The sequence below is a fragment of the Lepidochelys kempii genome, chromosome 7, assembly GCF_965140265.1.
Source record: "Lepidochelys kempii isolate rLepKem1 chromosome 7, rLepKem1.hap2, whole genome shotgun sequence".
NCBI lineage: Eukaryota > Metazoa > Chordata > Testudines > Cheloniidae > Lepidochelys > Lepidochelys kempii.
In genome coordinates, this window is record NC_133262.1 from 121,632,957 (window position 1) to 121,645,524 (window position 12,568).

At 46.5% G+C, this 12,568-nt stretch overlaps 1 protein-coding gene across 2 annotated transcripts in view; it reads right to left on the reverse strand.

The window, feature by feature from the left end:
- Positions 1-12,498, reverse strand: part of PDCD11 (programmed cell death 11) — a 44,483-nt gene extending 31,985 nt beyond the window's left edge. For both annotated transcript variants that reach the window (XM_073354471.1, XM_073354470.1), the window contains exons 1-9: positions 12,393-12,498; positions 10,458-10,569; positions 8,968-9,099; positions 6,284-6,451; positions 5,132-5,293; positions 4,354-4,477; positions 2,734-2,915; positions 1,109-1,216; positions 344-550 (exon numbers count right to left, since the gene is read on the reverse strand). In XM_073354471.1, the coding sequence (XP_073210572.1) occupies positions 344-550; positions 1,109-1,216; positions 2,734-2,915; positions 4,354-4,477; positions 5,132-5,293; positions 6,284-6,451; positions 8,968-9,099; positions 10,458-10,559 (1,185 nt within the window). In that variant the 5' untranslated portion in view covers positions 10,560-10,569; positions 12,393-12,498. The remainder of the gene's footprint in view (positions 1-343; positions 551-1,108; positions 1,217-2,733; positions 2,916-4,353; positions 4,478-5,131; positions 5,294-6,283; positions 6,452-8,967; positions 9,100-10,457; positions 10,570-12,392) is intronic.
- Between the last annotated feature and the right edge of the window lie 70 nt (positions 12,499-12,568).

Below are 12,568 nucleotides of genomic sequence, written 5' to 3' on the forward strand. Positions count from 1 at the left end.
CTTTGCTTAAGAGCCTTTGGTGAGGAACCTTGTCAAAGGCTTTCTGAAAATCTAAGTACCCTATATCCACTGAATCTCCCTTGTCCATATGCTTGTTGGTCCCCTCAAAGAATCCTAGTAGAATATAGAGCATACTCAGTTTCACTTCCTGGTTCTCATGCGCTAGCAACACAGTGCAATGTTTGGGTTGCAAATGCTGCAGGACAACTATTATTTACAACCGATTCCACTTACGTTTTAAAATCCCATTCCCTAGACATCTCTGGTTTGGTTGGCTATTTCATGCCAGTTTGCGGCAACCCCTCCCATATTATAATCTGGCTACGGGGCATTTATTACTTACACGTGCAAAAGCCAGAGTGCCGTCGTCCAGTTCAAAGATGGCACCAGTCTTTGTGTGGAAGCTCTTCACCACTGCCTCTTCCACCACCATGCCAATCCGACTGCTGGCGAGCTGGCCTAGCACGCTGCCAGGCTGAAGGAAGACCTGCCGCAGCGTGAGCCGGACTGCTTTGGAGGTGGGATGAACAGAGAAGATGCAGGCCTTCACCTGTTGTAGGGGAGAGAGGACGGCAGGATGGTAAGACAGCCTGGCAACCTGAAGAGCCGAGAGCCATTTTCAACCCTGTACTCTCACATCACACCTGCCTCCTGATCTCTTCAGGAGGCTTTGCAGAGGTACAACAAGGACAATGGAAAGTGCAGAGTTATCATTCAGCTCTAATGTTTTTATGGGCTGGGCATTTTTTCTTTAGTTATCTGATTAAATTGCGTAAGCTAGTTTGGTGAGGACAAGGGGAGTGGAGAGTGACTGCAGGCAATCAGCCCCCGCCACAAGCCATTCCCCATCCTCCATTAGACTCTCAGCTGCCAGAACTGTAAAGGGACACTAACCTAGGACTCTCCAGTGTCTACATTCAGAACTCAAAGACATAGCGGCTTCCCTTCTCCCTACCAGGGGTGTAGAAAGAAGGTCTGTGCCAACAAAATTGCTGACACCGACAATTCCACAGAAAAAAACCTTTACCAAAAAATGGTTAGAGAAGGAAAGGAGAAAGACATGCTAAGCAGCTTTCTGGTTCCTACAGCCGCTTCAGCATCCACTCACCATCTGACTTTGTGAATAACTCCCCACTTTCTTCGGATCCAGATGCATGAAGTCCACAATCCCAGTGAAGGAGGAGAGGAAACTCAGAGTGATGCCATATGGGGTCACCTAAACCAAGAAAGAGAAATTCTTCTGTAGGGCGGAAAATTAAATCACGAAATCAATTCCCTACCATTGCAGGGGCCACGGGCATTGGTACACTCAGTCCCTCCTGTTTTCTGCCTGTGACACACAACAGTAGAGAGTGTCCCGAGGGCTGTTAACACCTTTGTCTAATTCTGGTTGTTTGCTTGGCCTGGAGGTGGCTGGGTGGTGTTGGTAATCTGCGATATACAGGAGGTCAGACTACAGGATCTGATGGTTCCCTCCTGACCTTAAACTCTATGACTCTAAATCTGTGTTAAAAGTTCTCATCCAGATCAAGATGCAGACAGCACTTTACTTCCTCCACTAATAGGCATCTTGTCAGTGCTTACTAACAAGTACGCCGAATAGGACAGGTTAATTGCTCAACAGTTGGCTTTTTGCCACTACTAGAAAAGAATACTTTTAATGTTTCTAACTGTACATTTGATCTCAAGTCCAGAGTCAACCTGTGCTGGTTTACAAGCAGGTGTTTTTCCCATCTTGCACTCCCAAATCCCATTTTCCATTTAAAAACAAACCAACCACTAAGATCCCAGCCCTTGTGGTTGCACAAAAAAAAAAAAAAAATGAACCAAGTGTGAACAAATACAGTGAAATCTGCCTGAATCTGTAGGGAGCCTGAAACAAGAGTTCAACAGTGTCAGCTGCACCCATTCACGTGATGGGCTGTTAACTCTGAAGTCTAATGCTGAAACGTTCAGTGCCAGCTATTTCACCAATGATCAAAGGAGAAGGACCATCAAAGATCTGCATAATGTACTGAAAGTGGTGTCAAGTGGGTGGAGCTGGGGAGAGGGCCACCATTCAGGTTTTCCCCAGTTCAACTTCTGAATGAACTTATGGAAATGTTCATATGAAAAGGAGGAAAGTTTCTCCCGTTTCCATGCCCACAAGAAAAAGGTCCAGAGGCCAAGCAAGGAGAGTTGAAAGGTTAATGCTTTACCCATCCTGCCAGCAAGTTGCCACTTACATTTATACTTGGTGCAGAAGGCCAAAGAGCTAACCCCATCTTGCAGTTAACGTTTTCTGGAGGGCTTTTAAACACCTTAGTGTTGTTACAGAAAGAAAAGGGACTCAAAAATGGCACCCGGTTACTGCCCTTGTGCTGTTTGAGCCAGATCTGCTCATTCCCTGACACAATGGAAGATTTTACTCCTACAGAGGAGCTGTTCTTCCACAGAGCTACAAGACCAAGAGCAGGAGATGAGCAAACTGGATTTGACTCTGCCTAGCACTTCAGCACCACCACCAGCCAATCACAGATATCAGCATCTTTACGCCTGGTGACTGGGCACAGAGCAGAGCTCAATTTCTAAGATTGAGCTGGCGGTGCTGGCAGGCAGAAATAACTTATTTGGATTTGTAAACTCACTGAGTTCCAGCTCAGTTTTGCTGGGGCAGAATACATAGGAAAATGTCCATCACAGTCCCGATCATAACTCCACCTCAACCATCCTTCAGAAAAAGCGGAGTTTTACCTTCTGCACCTGGGCTTTCACCACCAGCCCTGGCAGTAAGTTACTGAGCGTCCAGTTCTGTTCTTCTGTTGCAATGGCCGCAGCAACCTCCGACTGACTAATGGACAGACGGACAATTCTTCCGTTGTTTTTCACTTCTTCAATGAGACAGTTCAGATACTGGCCTATTTTCAGCTCAGCCCCTACAAAGACAGGACACATACCAAAACCCCGCATCATCTTCCTGTCTGTCATATCCCCCTGCTTCACCTTCTGAAACCCTTCACTAGCTCCCCCTCTCCAGCCAAATTCAAGCCTCTTTTCGAGACCCTCCCTCCTGATCCACTCTCATCTCTTATCAGTGCCCCACACTGTTAAGATGCCCTTAATGCCAGTTTCAGCCATGCTTGCCCAGGCCCCCGTGTGCATGGAACAGCCTCCCTGAAAGGACCTATAAGGGCACTACCCTCTGCTCTTTCAAAATCTCTGCTCTCGATCCACTTCTGCTGCAACACCTATCAGAAAACCAGTCAACGTTTAAATGGCTGGCACTCAGGGAAACGCAATGCTTTATTTATGCAATTACAAAGCAGTTTTTTTTAAAATAGGAAGTATCTCTGTGGCTAAAGACTGAACGTATCCAATTTTCTCCCCATGCCTCACCCTCTGTATACTGCTCGTTTTCTTAGACTGTTAGCTCTTTGCAGTAAGGACCCTGCCTACTGTTGTGTTTGTAGTGCCTAGCACAACCAGGCCCTGGTCCCAACAGGCCTCTGGGCACTAAGGTAATATAGTTAAATGGGGATGAGAAGGACTTTTTCCATGCTCACCCGGAGAACACATGCCTCACAGGAGGCAGCAATGCAAGCTCCTCCTGCCTCCTGGCACCAGATCTAGGGTGCAGAGAACAATTCCCTTTTATCCGTGGCCTTTGCGGATGACAGGCCACAAATCTATTTCTTGTAGCCACCAGATGATACATACATCAGGAATCTGCCAGTCTGAGCCAGAAGAGAGCCATCTGACCAAAGCAGCAGAGAACGGTGCTCTCTGAGCTTTTCAGTTCTAGTGCGTTTAGGGACTTTTACCGATACACCTCTGGAGCACACGCCTTTAACCAGGAAACTGCCACTTTGGTTGGTTGCTTTCAGATGGGTGTGGATTTGGCGCCATGAGAAGGGGATCTCTAGACAATCCTGGAGACCAATCAAACCTCAGGACAGGCAAAGTGTCGGTGGCAGCAGCACGCGCTTCTCCTGCGCCATCCTGCCAACGTGCCTCAACCAGGACCCAGAGCGAATACTTCTCAGGGTGGGGGAAATGAAAGGGGAGAGGTAGTGCCCATCTCCATTTGAACCTGGGCCTTTCTGCAACAGTGTCCAACACGGGGAATGACTAGTGCCAGTCAGGATGCAGGTGTTTACAAGGAGTTATACCAGCTGATCAGGAAATGAACTGACAGCCAACAGCTCATTGTTCAATGGCTGTGCACAACCGTACGCTGGCAGAGACGTCTGATCTGTCCTGACCTGAGCTAAGTTTGAGTCAGCTAGGTAGAGCTGAAAGTCTCCCGTCCCATCCCCGCTCCTCTGAGCCAGCCAGTTCTCCGTCTCCAGCTTTAGTTCCTGCTGGATGCCTTACCTTTGTTGGCTGATTTGATGTAACTCTGGGACTTCTGACGAGGCAGAAATGCTTTAGCACCACTGACTCCAATATCTATGAGGTAGCCGTGATCTTCCACACTAGATACCAAGCCAGATAGCAACTGTGGGGAGGGAAACATTACAATTCAACAATATAAAGGAACGGTTAGATCGACAAGGAGAACAATTCTGTCAGCAGACTGCTTGCACTCAGATTTCCTTCTCTCCTGGGGTCAGAGTGCTGGAATTCCTCCCACTGGTTTGGACATATTATACCCTGCCTCCTCTGGAAATGCGGTCTCAGCTGTCCTCTTGTCCAACTAAGGCATGTATCTATGGGATTTTTGGCTTCCTGAAGCTCTGGCAACATCAGGACATTGAAAAGTAACAGGCACCCACACTGCTGACACATGCCTGCCGCCTCAGTGAAGCTGGGTGCAAGAGAATAATTAACTAGGCTCACAACACCTCTGTGAGGCGGTGAGGTAAGTATTATCCCCATTCTACTGATGGAGAAGCTGAGGCAGCAGAAGTTAAATGACTTCCCAAGAGCCAACAAGCCAGTGGCAGAGAACAGATCCCATGAATCACAGCTCAGGCCTGTGTTCTACCCACTACACCACACTTCCTACCAAGATCAGTTACACCAGAAAAGGCACAGATCCTTGCTTGAATTGCATGCAGTGGCAAAACTGAATGCACACAAGGAGACACGAGGGCAAGGAGGAAGCGATCTCCAAAGTGCAGGGTGGCTGCGGTACACCCAGAACACCTACCATGCCGGATCTAAGAGCTGTAGTGTTCAGAGCCTTGTTGACATCTTTGGGGTTAATTGACAGCTTGACACTCTGGTGTCCATCCATGGTTTTCCCCACGCTGGTCACGGTGCATCTGATCAGCATTCCAGGGGGGTACAGGTCCGACAGCGAGTTCAAATCCTAAACAGCAAAACAGTTAAAGGAGATCACGAAAAATCATAAGATCATTATGCAGGAGACCAGAAACAGTCACTGAAGAGGTTTTTGAAATCCAAACCCAAGAGGAAAGCTCTATTCTCAGCAGCAGCTAAATGCCACAAAGACTGGGGCCCTGGGTACAGTGGGCTCGTGCCCCAGCCTGGAGTTTCAAGCCTGACTCGGGACACACACACAAGACATATGTAATGTTACAAGGCTGAGATCAAAGGATTCAACACAGCTGCCAGGCTCTGTCCAAGACCGGAACAGCAGGAGGTGCTACAGGTCAGGATTAAGATACATCGCCCACGCTGATTATGACCCCAGTCTCGGGTCTCCGATTAGCAAAGAGGTAAAAGGTGGGAAAAGAGCAAGGGGACTTTAGCATTTTGCCGTTCCCCAAATTCAGTTTTAAACAGGCACGGACTATGGTGGGAAGGGGAAATATAAACATGCGCAAAAGGTAACAGACTATCTCCCTTCCTTTCCTTGGAACATCTGTGTCATCAGGGAATTACATAGGCTGCTTGGAGTCCCTCCAATACCTATCTGCCATGGCATGAGCTGGCAATACACTGCACAGAACATCACAGAAGCCATCTTTTGGGGGGCTGCATAGGGGTTGGGGAAGAGGACAGAGTCCTCTGAGTCCCTGTTGGAAAGTAGAAGATTCTCCCAAACACATCCCCAGTTTCATCTTTCAAGTCCCCCCGCCACATATATTAGCTATAGGAACTCCTTAAGTAGGGAGGGGTATTCAGTGATGGTTGCTGTTGACCAGTGCATTGAACATGCTGCCTTTAGCATTCACAGGCCATGCTGGCCAAGAAAACAAGCAAGCAGGTCAGGGAAGGGATCAGAATCTCCTGTACGCCAGTGGAAACTGGGTTCTCCCACTGGGCCTCTGCTTACAAGACCCCGTTTATTTTACCCAGTCCCAGGACACACACCATCCCTCAGGACTCCCCTCACCTCCAGGAGCTCTTCCGTGGCCACTTGCGCATTCAGCATTTTGCTGTAGGCATCGCAAATGTGCGTCACTTGCACAAATCCAGTGAGTCCATTAGGCAAACTGACCACTAACTCAAAGTCGTTAGACTCCTTCACGCAGCCGAGCAGCAGCATCCCCTCACTCAGGGCCTGGAACAAAGAAAAAGTAGCATTCGGTGGATCTCAGCAAGCCACAGATTTACCGTGTCTAATGAGACTGAAAAATAACCACTGAAAGTAAAAAAAAAAAAAAAAACTCAGCACCTTTTAACACCCAGACTCAGGCCACAAATCACTATCAAAACCTCCGTGAGTTACCAAGCCACTCAATAACCACTGCTGACATACTGCAATTAGAAGCAGACCTCTTAAAAGGTCAGTGGAAAGCAGCAAAAACCTTAGAAACAGGACTACAGCCCCTCCTACTGTCAGTGCTGGGAGAAGGAATGACTGATGGGGACATAAGCTTCCCAGACTAGAGAAACCTGTCACACTCTTGCAGTAGGGTGTCCTACAGAACCTTCTACGGAGCAACCATGAAGGAAGGTGTATGTTCCACCTTCCAAATTGAATACAGAGGGCTGGTCTACACTACCGCTAAAGTCGATGTACCTTACATTGCTCAGGGGTGTGAGAAAACCACCCGCCTGAGCAACATAAGTTTTATCAACTTAAAGTGCTGTCTGCACCGCACTATGTCGGCGGGAGACACTCTCCCACCAACAGAGCTTCTGCCTCTCGTTGAGGTGGAGTAATTACATTGATGGGAAAGCACTCTCCCGTCAACATAGGAGATGCACTACATGCTGCACCAATGTAGTGTGGTAGTGAAGACAAGCCCAGAGATTGTCAAACTGGATCAGAACCAAGCTCCATCTAGTCCAGTATCCCATCCCAGACAGAGGTCAGAACCAGATGCTTCAGAGGAAGACATAATCACCAGAGTTGTGGGCAGACACAGGATAATCAGTCTTCCACATAGGGCTTGTCCTAATGCCTGAAGCACAAAGTTTAATATCTCTTCCCAAATTTTTGTCATCATTAATTATAACAATTCTGGATATTCTTGAGATCCATATACAGCAGAACCTCAGGGTTATGAACACCCAAGTTATGAACTGACTGGTCAACCACACATCTCATTTGGAACCAGAAGTACACAATCAGGCAGCAGCAGAGACGAAAAAAAGAACAAATATAGTACAGTACCGTGTTAAATGTAAACTTCTAAAAAAATAAATGGAAAGTTTAAAAAAAGATTTGACAAGGTAAGGAAACTGTTTCTGTACTTGTTTCATTTAAATTAAAATGGTTAAAAGCAGCATTTTTCTTTTGCATAGTAAAGTTTCAAAGCTCTAATAAGTCACTGTTCAGTTGCAAACTTTTGAAACAACCACCATAATGTTTTCTTCAGAGTTACAAACATTTCAGAGTTAGGAACAACCCCCACCCGAGGTGTTCATAGCTCTGAGGTTCTACTGTAAATATCTAATTACTTGTTAAGTTCTTGGCTCCCATGACTTACTGTGGAAACGAGTTCCACAGTTTAATCACATGATGTGTAAAAAAAACTGTTTTCTTTCAGAGGTTTTGAATTTCCTACCTTAAATTAAATTGAGTGTCCCCTTGTTCTTGTGACAGGAGACAGTGAAACAGACACTCCTGATCTACCTTCTCCAGACCACTTTGTATTTTACATATCTTAACATGTTTGTCTTATTCAACTCCTTTCTAAGGTACGACTTAAAGCAAAGGAAGTGGAGTGATAGAGAGAACTGGTCATTAAGGGTTAAACATGTGCATGTGGGGAGGGATGGAATAGCAGCCACAGAACTGAGAGCTGGACAATAGGTCCTGTTCAAAATCACGAAGCGTGCAGTAGATGGAGGGGAGAAAAAAGTGACTATGGCCAATTTGATAGCAAGGAAACCAAGAAAGATACAGACTCAGCAGGCCACAGAAGCATTCAGCTCAGTAGTGCAATTCTCCATGGAGATTAATTTGATTGTATACAGCCTTTCTTAATGATCAGAACTTTATTGCAGTTAGTATCACTTTTTGCAGCAGTTAATTCTGCATCCTGCAACAGTTCTAAGTGTTAATGCTTTGCCTTCATTAGCTTGCGGAAGACCCGGAGAAGATGTGCAATTTCTTACATGTCATTGAACTCCTTCTTGCCAGTGAAGGAGAGGCTGGAAAAAGGAGCCCAGCCCTCCCTTACCTAAAGATTGGTGGTTCTGAGATAGGCCCAGGAATAAGGAACCTCATAGCTGCACTAGACCCAATGGAGGTCAAAATACACAAATCATAAATAGAAATGTAGAACTGGAAGGGACCTTGATAATTCACATAGTACAGCCCTTTGCACTGAGGCAGAACTAAGTATTATCTTCTAGACCATTCCTGGCAGGTATCTGTCTAACCTGTTCTTAAAAAATCTCCAGTGATGGAGATTCCACTGCCTCCCGAGGTAATTTGTTCCAGTGCTTAAGTATCCTGACAGTCAGGAAGTTTTCCCTAATATCTAACCTAAATCTCCCCTGTTGCAATTTAAGCCCATTACTTCCTATCCCATGCTCAGTGGATAAAGAGAACAATTTATCACCCTCCTCTTCATAACAACATTTTAGATACTTGAAGACTTATCTGAACACTCATCCACAAACCTCAACCGTGAGAAGTTCAAAATCCTTGGCATTAGCTTTAATGACTTCCTTTTTCTCTGCCTTGAGCTTTTTCCGCTTTCCTTGATCTTCTTGGATTCTCTTCCTTTTCTGTGATCCTTCTTCATTATGAGTCTAAGGCAGATTTTAAAAAGGGGGGGGGGGAGGAGACAAGAGAATTGGAAGAGATAACTGTTGTGCTCCACGAAAGAAGAGCAAAATCATCAATCATCCCAGATTAGGGGGAAATGCTAGAGTTAGGGAAGGAAATTCTATTGCTAACCTTTATGTTCAGTCATATATAGGTCTCGCAGAATTTCTCCCTTTGGGCTGAAACTTAACATACCTGGTTAAAGAATGAATATGTTTGACCAGTTTGAGCAAAACCGTTCAACGGCTTTTGAGTTAAAACACGCAGAAAAAGACATTTCCTCCCCTTCTTCCTTCAGGGAAAAAAAAAACAACCACCAGCTCCTTTGAGCCTTCATTTGCAGAGAAAACTCAGGAGTGACTGAGGGCATGTCTACATTTAAAACGCTGCATCGGAACAGATGAATCAGTGCAGCTGCAGCGTTTTAATGAAGATGTTCTACACCAACGGGATAGAGCTCTCCATTGGCACAGTTAATCCAGCTCCCCGAGAACCTCTCCCACCAACATAGTGCTCTCCACAGGGGATTAGGTCCGTATAACTACATTGCTATGGGGTGTAGATTTTTCACACTCCTGAGCAACGTAGTTATATCAATATAGGTCTATAGTGTAGACCACAACCATACCTTAAAACCACAAATTAGCCTTGACATAGACCCTGATTCATCAGAGCACTTAAGGAAGTTCTTAACTTTCAGCACAGGAGCAGTCTAAGGACATGTTTTAAGTGTTTTGTTGGATCAGTGCCTGAGCCCTCAGTGAGGCAGCTCTGCATTGCTAAGTCTGAAACAATTTGTTTAGAAATAACAAAGTAATTGATATATTAAAATGGGGGGGGGGGGTGTAGAAGAGGAGGTCATTCATCCTGTTCTTTTAGGCACAGAAACATGAAAAAAGAAAAACATATCAGATCAAATTAACCCCAGCATAGCGCCACTGAATTCAATGTCCTTACACCAGTGTTGGATTTGGCCCACATCTCTCTAGAAGCTCTTACCTCTAAAAGCAGATCACATGCAATCAGACACCACTGAGATATTTCAAAGTTAAACCCTGATCAATTTCTAAGGTGCCACAAGTACTCCTTTTCTGGTTGCTTAATGGTTTGCCATCACATTCACCCAGAGTCAGACATCTGTCAAAAGTCATGAAAATCATGGATTCCATGATGAAGATCAGTCAAAAGTACTAAAATGAATGTTGGGGCTTAATCCTGCAGCTCTCACTCAGACAAAGCTGTCATGGCCATTGGGAGTAAGACATACAGAATCAGGTCTTTACGCTAATTGGCAGTGGAATGGCTCTCAGAGAGTTTCATCCGTCATGTGCACACAACTCACATCAAATAAGTTATCCTGCTCTATTGGTCGCCTGGGTGCTTTTCCCTCTGAAGGTTTTTTCTGGGTGCCACCTCGAGGGAAGTTTTCTTCCATGGATGCCATGTTTGCATTTCTATGGGGGAAGCAAAAACACAGGAGTGGAATCTGCAGTTGTTGTGACATCAGAGTTTAAGTGACAGGAGAAGGAATTATCTTGGAAACTAAACAAAGATTCCTTTGGCTTTTTTAGTAAATGACAAAAATAAAATAAAATAAATAAATAAATATTGAATGCATCTAGAGGCTTAGAAGACAAAACATAGGCCTCTGAGAACACTTCAATGTACTTGAAAATGACAGTTATACACCTATTAGAGACGAAAGGTGGGTGAGATATCTTTTATTAGACCAACTACTGCTGGTGAAGGAGACAAGCTTCTGATCTGACAGAGCTCTTCTTCAGGTTATACACATATATTAGTCACCAGAACTTTTCACTAGGATCCTACTCACAAACATTACCATATCAGTCTTCAGTGACAACTGAGAACCTGGTATACCTGATGCTTTAAAACTCAGAAACTCGTTGAGGAGATCCCTAATAAAGGAATCATCTGCACACTTGTGTGCAACAGGTGAAGCAGAATCTCCACAGATGAGTAACAATACATGCCTTCAGACATATTGCCTGGGGCAGTGATCTTGTCAGATCTCACAACCCTAAGCAGTCAGGGCTGGTTTACACTACAGAGCCTTGGCCAGCACAGCTATGCCAGAAGAGCCACCCTACTGTAGTAACAGCGTTGCCAGCAGGAGTAGCTCTTCTCCTGACAGAGCTACACCCCCACCCCCAAACAACATGAGCTGAGCCAGCAGAAGCACTCTTTTGGAGGCATAGATGTGTCTATGGAGGTGGCCAGCATAACTACATTGGACAGAGCGTCATTTTTCGCACCCCTAACTGACATAGCTATACCAACAAAACTTTGTAGTGTAGGCCAGGGCTCAAACTAGCAGTACCACAGTCGCTGCAGGAATTGGTGTCGACACGTCAGTGGATGCGTGGGTGTAACTAACCCTTTTGAGTCAGTACTGAACCCGCATTTTAGCATTTTGTTGTGGGCCACTGGCTGCCAGTCATGTCATTTTTTAGATAAAACAGAGGTTCGGACCACTTGTGGTCAGTTAAGATGCCACAGCTCTTCCCTTTGCACATGCATAAAGGCAGTCACACAGTCTCATAGACAAACTACACGTTAAGTCATTATATTTTACATAGACACACCCCCAACATCACCCCTGCTGCTTCAGCTGTACACAGTAACCCTCTTTACCGCCTGTCTAAACTGTTGGGAGGTGTTGTTATGCACCATTTCAATAGTTCCCCACCCCCGTGTATTTCAAGGGCAGCAGCATAATACTGGTGAAAGGATATAATCAAGTAAACTGCTGTACTAAGAAAAGCTAAATTCCCTTTAAGACAGAGAAACTAATCTAAAGTATATTACACTTCAGGCACACAGAAAAACAGGTCAATGGGAGCCAGTGCAAAAGGGAATAAACTGTTCCCTGGGCCACTGAACGGGGAGACCCCCCACCCTCCCTATGATGGGAATCGTTCGCCCCCAGCCCCGCGGGGAAACCAGCTCCCAAAGCGAGGGGATCGCAGCCCAGCGACCCGCCCGGCCGGGGGCTCAGTCCCCTCCCAGTCTCCAGGCGGGGACCCAATGCATGTGCTCCCGGCCTCGGCCAAGGCCGGCGGCGCTGAACTCAGCGGCTGGCAGGGGGAGAAGGAGCCAGAGGGATCCTGCCCAGGGACTCCCCTGCTGGGGGCTGCGCGGCAGGGTCCCTTCTTCCCTCCCCCCCCCCGAGCCGGGCCCTGGGGCGGTCCCCTTCGCTCCGTGCTGGGCCACGGGGCTGGAGCCGGGGGGGGGTTCCCTGGCCAGACTCCCTCACCTCGCTCAGCAGCACATGCGGGACACCATCGCCATGACCCGGAAGCACTACCCGGGAGCACAAGGTCAAGCGGAAACCTCTCGATCACCGGGGCAAGAGCGGCCAGAGACGCGTAGTAACCATCAGGCCAATCCAGGGGGAGGGGGAGGAGCATCGGCTGATGGGCATCTTCCAAA